Source organism: Austrofundulus limnaeus, unplaced genomic scaffold (assembly GCF_001266775.1).
Source record: "Austrofundulus limnaeus strain Quisiro unplaced genomic scaffold, Austrofundulus_limnaeus-1.0 Scaffold0, whole genome shotgun sequence".
NCBI classification, from domain to species: Eukaryota; Metazoa; Chordata; class Actinopteri; order Cyprinodontiformes; family Rivulidae; genus Austrofundulus; species Austrofundulus limnaeus.
The window spans coordinates 8,861,278-8,868,044 of NW_013952402.1; the positions used below are offsets into that span (position 1 = coordinate 8,861,278).

General features: G+C 40.3%; 1 protein-coding gene across 3 annotated transcripts in view; it reads right to left on the reverse strand.

The window, feature by feature from the left end:
- Positions 1-6,767, reverse strand: part of add3b (adducin 3 (gamma) b) — a 36,987-nt gene that overhangs the window by 3,671 nt on the left and 26,549 nt on the right. For all 3 annotated transcript variants that reach the window (XM_014002055.1, XM_014002044.1, XM_014002037.1), the window contains exons 8-13: positions 5,898-5,996; positions 5,292-5,465; positions 4,346-4,606; positions 4,051-4,167; positions 3,057-3,146; positions 369-492 (exon numbers count right to left, since the gene is read on the reverse strand). In XM_014002055.1, the coding sequence (XP_013857509.1) occupies positions 369-492; positions 3,057-3,146; positions 4,051-4,167; positions 4,346-4,606; positions 5,292-5,465; positions 5,898-5,996 (865 nt within the window). The remainder of the gene's footprint in view (positions 1-368; positions 493-3,056; positions 3,147-4,050; positions 4,168-4,345; positions 4,607-5,291; positions 5,466-5,897; positions 5,997-6,767) is intronic.

Sequence of the window (6,767 nt, forward strand, 5' to 3'; positions counted from 1 at the left end):
TCACACACACACACACACACACACACACACACACACACACGCACACGCACACACACACACACGTTTCATCCTTGGAAACCATCATAACCAAGACATGAGAAATATGACAAGACTGAAGTCTTTGCAGCTCATCTCTCACCATCCTGTGAGCTGACTTCACAGCGCAGAGGAACAGAGAAACTGTGGACTGACAGCTGAGTCCCAGTGGCATTTTTTTTTTTTTTTCTGGAAGCTTTTCGTTTCTGTTAATCTACTCCTAAAATTTCTTCCAGGCAGAAATTAACAACTCTAGATGGATAAATAAAACTGTTTAGACAACATGCTAATGACGCTGTTGGAAAAAAAGAAATGTAAGAAAAGAGTCTGACCTTCCTGGCCTTGCTTTTTTCTTTCTATGATGCTCTTGTATTCTTCCAGAACCTTCTCTGTTAGCTCATTGAAGGGATTGGGTGGAAGTGAGCGGGTCTGCTCCTCATCTTCATAGATGAAAGCCTGGAAGACGCACAATGTTAATTTAATCACAGGATAATGTCGYTTATTTAAACAAAAAAATCCAGAACAACACATTTATTTCGCACTATGTGTCTTTGGATTTAGTCATGTTGACCTTTTAAAAAGCAGTKTTTACTGTGTGAATGCTGATTCAGCATTTTAACTTTCTTCTTTGAGTCACTTTGGCCATTCATACTGTAAATGTTCAGCTCATTCAGAAGATGGTTGCTATGCTATTTTTTAAAACTTGTACACTATTCACATTTTTACAAACATTTTCCTTACAAATTTCATGGGATATTTTGAATTCCTTCAAAAAGTAGTTATTTTTTAAACCCATTTTTTGTCTTCTTGTACTACTTTCATATTTTGCTAGCTTTTTTTCCTACTTTTAGCTACTGTTCTTCTATTGGATTTAGCTTGCTGTTTGTTACTATAAGCTTTTAGCCTTTTAGCATTTTGCTCCTATTAGCTTTCAGACAGCCTTTTGGAAATATTAGCTTCTTGCTAACTTTTAGAAACTTTCAGCTACTCTTTGATATCCATAGCTTTTAGCTAATCTTTTGATAATTTAGCTTTTTCTCTGACTATATTAAGTGACTTTTGGATGGGTTTAGCTTATATTTTGCTGTCTTTAGCTAATGTTTAGCTGTTTTTGTCTTTTAGCTGGCATATTTTAGCTTTAACAGCTTTTAAGATTCTTTAGCAGATWTCAGCAGTCATTCGGAAATCTCCTCCTGCAGATCCTCCTCACAGCTAGATCCCATCCCCACAGCTTTGGTTAAATCCTGTCTCCCCTCTCTGCTTCCTATCATCACTAACATCATCCACTCCTCTCTGACGACTGGTACTGTTCCCACAGCTTTCAAATAGGCTGCCATCACCCCCATCATAAAGAAAACAGGTCTAGATCCGACTAACTTCAATAACCTCCGTCCCATTTCTAATCTGCCCTTCATCTCCAAAATTCTTGAAAAGGTTGTCGCTAATCAGCTTCACTCACACCTCTCCAGCAAATAACCTCTATGAGCAGTTTCAATCAGGTTTTTGACCACATCACAGCACCGAAACKGCTCTTATTAAAATTACTAATGATCTTCTCCTTGCTGCTGACTCAGGACTGCTGTCAATACTCATCCTCCTTGATTTGAGCTCTGCCTTTGACACCATCTCTCATCCTTCCTCATCGACAGACCTCTATCAGCATCTCAGACACCCCACTGGACTGGTTTAAATCCTATCTTTCTGACCACACTCAGTTCATACAGCTCAAGTCCTTCTGTTCCCAGTCTTCACCCATTTCCACTGGTGTTCCCCAAGGTTCTGTGCTCGGACCTCTACTTTTTATAATCTATCTGCTTCCGCTTGGCCACATCTTCTGTAAATTTGGTGTTCATTTCCACTCTTATGCCGACAACACTCAGCTCTACATTTCATCAAAACCGAACTCCACCTTACCGTCCTCCACTCTTACCGACTGCCTCAGTGAGCTCAACAACTGGTTCTCCAATAATTTCATCCAACTAAACAATAACAAAACTGAACTCCTCCTTGTTGGGACAAAAAACCTCCATTTCCAAATCCCAACATCTTCTCTTCACACTTAACAACTCTGTTCTTTCCCCCTCACCTCAAGCTGCATCCACATTGCATTTTTGAAAAAAATGCAGTATTTCTAGCTTGCGTGTGATGTGATTTTCATTGTTTTTCTTACATACATTTTTTAAACAGATATGTGGTTTTGGCTTAGCATTTCTTCTGCCTTAGGGACAACAATGTTCAGTTTGAGCAAAAAAAAAAAAGAAACAGTAAATGCAAAGCAACACATTCTGCATCACTGAGGCTGTGTCCAAAACGACAGGCCGGGTCCTCCGGAGGACCCAGACTACCCGGTCGCGGCGGGCCGGGTCCTTGGTAGACCGGGAAGACCGGAAAAAAAGAGGCTGTGAATTTGGTCGGTCTAGCCTCCCCTCCTTACCCCGGCGTACGTCATGTCACCTAGCAACTGTGACGACGCTAAACAAGCAAACTTAAATCAAAACTAGAAAAATATCAATACATTAGCATTATTAATATCACAAAACTATAAAATTAACTTAAAGGTATCATTTGAAGAACTAATTGACCCGCTGTAGGTTCATGTTTATTTCGCGTTTTTTATGACGAAAAAATAATATTTAAAAACATGTCCATACAAATGATAAAAGTATTAGAATTACAACCGCTAATTTTTTAAAATTTTTATATCACCATATTTTTATTTAAAATGTATTATTTTCTCTCGCTTCGTCCGCCATTACTAGCATAAAAAAATCTCCGGTCGGGCCGCAATGCATTATGGGATATGCTGGGCCGGGAAGGATCCATCGGACCTGTCCTTCGATTCGGGCCAAAGGAAGGACGTATTTGTCGGCCGCATCGGAGGAGTCTTCGGTTTTGGACGTCCTTCGTCGCGGCGCTGTGACGTATGCGGCYGACGAATTCGACCTTCGGAGGACCCGTCCTGCCGTTTTGGACACAGCCTGAGTGTGACAGCAAATGTGACTTTACATGAATGTACTTACTGGTCCTGGGATGGTGTCCACAACAATGCCTGCTAGCAATTGTGATTTTGGTCCTGCAGTCATCTGATCACCTCTGTGCTGCTCTTTTATCTACACAGAAATATTTTGAAACATATTAAAAATGGTTCAAAAAGTTTTAACATACCTCACCGCTTTTGGTTATTTTGGCTATTTGGTTTAAATTTTGTCTTGCTGTGACATCTGTTGTTTTGTATGACATCCAGTGGTTTGCTGGAGGCAAATCCTACATCAAGAAACAATATGAAGGATTCTTCAGAAAACAGAGGGTATGTCAAATTAAGACTGAAGATTGAGCAAGAAATGTGCCTGATTGTTAATCTAGTGGATTATTCACTACTTCGAGGAAATAAAAGTCATCAAAATATTTTAAAATATAGATATCAGATTATATCCACAAAAGGAAGTAAAAACAGCTATCTGTTTTATTATATAGGCACTCATTAGGATCCACGTTTTATTTTATTTAAATTTTTTTTTGAGTAAGTTGTCTATTAACACTGTGTCCACTTCAGACTTGTGTTGAAAGTGATACCAACTGTTACTGGGTCAAAGCTGAGATGTTAGCTATGGTGTTTTATTTAGCGTAAATAGAAACAGGTGTAATGGAAACAAGTAAATGCCTGAAAAACTGTTATAGCATTCATAGGTATCACTAAAACAGTACTTAGTCATAACAAGCAAAAACAAAACTGCATTTTATTATGCAAAATGATGCATATTTACCCATTTTTCTTTGTCAGATTTCATACTGAACTGAATATTTAGTCGATTTAAGTCTTAATGAATTGAATTTGTATTGATTTTATGTTACTAAATAAAAATGTCTGACTAACTGGTGACAAAGCTATAAATTTTTCACATTATTAGAATTCTGTGTGGACTTAGATAAACCGTGTTTTTTCATTGAAGTCTCAGCTGAATGAGAGGAATAGAAAAAAACAAAAAGGCAGTAGTGTGAAATAAGAAAACTGACCCGGTTCCTTTTACTCAAAACCTCAGAAGGATTGGTGTTAAGTGGGACAAACTGGTTGGGGTCCTCGATTTTTATTGGGGTGCCAACGCTGTTGCCWGGCTGTGACGACTTCATCCACTGARAAGATAAAGAGTGACGCCGCAGTTTAAACATGTTTTAATGAAAACAGCCACAAGAGGGCACACAAACACAAAGGAAAAGCAGCTTTTAAAGGTAACGTTTCCTCGGCTGTTTAAAGCAGGGGAATGAAGATGAGGAAATTTCTTGCTACAGTTGGACATAAAAATCAACTCACCATGATTTTGGATCTGGGGCTGACTTCCCCGCTGGGTGACTGTTCAGGGACATTGACCTTCAAGTAGCTGTTGGGCGAGTTGAGCCACCGAGTCCTTTCCCTCTGTTGTTTCTGCGCCATAAACTTTAAGGGGCTGCGCAGACCCAGCTCACTGTCCTCAGCCGGCATGGCTGATACTGTGGCGGGGATCTCCACGTCATTCTTAGAGCGGGGTTTTTCACGGACGATCGGGTTGCGATAGGAGTAACCTGTTCTGTAGCCCTGGTAGGTCACACAGAAAGGGATAAATATGGCTGTAAAACTGCAAGATTTGTCAAACTCGAACTGAATTGACTTCTTTGCAAATTTTATCGAAACACTATTACAAGTCAAAGTAACCCATCTTGTAGTTTATTCCTAAGAAGTCTTGAAAAAATAAGTCCAAGCTGAGTGGACTTCCAGTTACTGTGAGGTCTGCGTGACTGCCCAGAGCAAGCCTTCCCATCTGAAAGCTATGATTGAGAGGATGGATGAGTAATGATTGCACCGAGTTAACACAGCCGCAGTCTGCTCCAGCCACAGCTGTTAGCGAGAAGCCCACTCAAAGAGACAGTGTGACATCTCCTCTGTCCACAGAACACGCCGGAGCCTTGTCATTATCAGTGCGGTTAGACGAGCAGGGTGTGCAATWGCTGCAGCCATTGTAGCAGACAGCCCGTTAGCTGCAAGTTGATGTCCATTTAACTCAGCGCAGTAATTGCAAACATGAACTGACTGTACGGGGAGAAAGTCCAACACAGACTGCAGTCAGGAAACAATCGGATTTGATTACACAAATTATCTGTCAGATTCGGACGGACAAATTCATTTTCATTGTCTCCTCTAATCACACGCTTCCTGAAGGAGCCGCCTGAGACGGGAAACTTCAGGCCCGACGGAGAAAGGTCACAGGTCAGGGATCACTCACCAGGTTGTCCAGCATCCTCATGACYGACTCGAACTCGGCCTCGCCCACCTTCCACTTGACCTCGTTGTCTATCACCACCCCGGCGGCGGCCACTCCCTGSGTCAGGGGCTTGAACTTCTCCTTGTCCAGGAGCACGAGGTTGTCCGCGCCACCTGAACACCTCAGAGAGTTCACCTAAAGCAAGGAYGTTTGACGAGGTAAATTCTATTCTACTGTGTCACATTAACGTTTTGTAAAAAGTTACAGATTGCTTCTCATGCGTGCGCAAAAYACAAAATTATTGACACTTGCAAATATGGTAAACATTCTCTTCGAAAAGTGAAAACAAASAGCTCATATAAAATGTCTTTCTAAACTAAATACAGCTCCAAAACCAGCCATTTATGCACATATTTGACATMGATTTGATCAAATCTCCTGCCAGCCAGACATCAGCTGTGCATTCACTACAGGCACTGAGATCTTGCGAGCTTGCGTCGTTTATATAAAAATATGTAATAAAGGTAAAATATGAACAAASTAATTTGATTTATTAATGTCAAACTCAACTACCTTAAAGGCCATACTCRGGCCTACAGCTGACAGAGGCTTAATAAAGAAAAATACCTGGATTTCACAGGCATGCTGTGAGTGGTACACATAGTGAAAAGCTTCCTCTACTGTTTCTCCTAAAGCCAGCAGCCCATGGTTCCTCAGGAGCATCACCTGAAAACAAATAGAAGACTAAATGTATAATATACTGATTAAATCGATTTAACTGATTTTTTTTACATTTTCATTTACCTTAATTTGATATCAGGAAAGGTTTTCAATAAATAAACCTAGCACAAAAAGTTAAGAAAATTTGATCGAGTTTGRTTGATTATCTCTTCATCGTAATAACGCTTCTTGGCAATAAATGTAATGCTTTTAAAAGGCCTGTTTATTTCTCCTTAAATGGTGCCCTCATTTGTTAGAAAAATGCATTCCTGGATTGAGCAATAGCATTGAGTATGTGGGTTATGCCTATGAAAAGCCATATCTAATCCATATTTCATATCTTAGACAGTCCTTATACAAGCGTTGCGAGAGTTTGGTTTGCAGTTTGTTAAGTTGGACCCCTTCAGGGTGGGAGTTGGACTCTGCCAGGGCTCCCCTTTGTCACTGATTCTGTTCATAACCTTTGCGGACAGAATTTCTTGGTGCAGCCAGAGGGCTGAGGGAGACCGGTTTGGTGGGCTCAGGATTCCAATTCTGTTATTTGTAAGTAAGTAAGTAAGTAAGTCAGTAAGTAAGTAAGTATGTCAGTAAGTAAGTAAGTCAGTAAGTAAGTAAGTCAGTAAGTAAGTCAGTAAGTCAGTAAGTAAGTCAGTAAGTCAGTCAGTAAGTAAGTAAGTCAGTAAGTAAGTCAGTAAGTCAGTAAGTCAGTAAGTAAGTCACTAAGTCAGTAAGTCAGTCAGTAAGTCAGTAAGTCAGTCAGTAAGTCAGTAAGTAAGT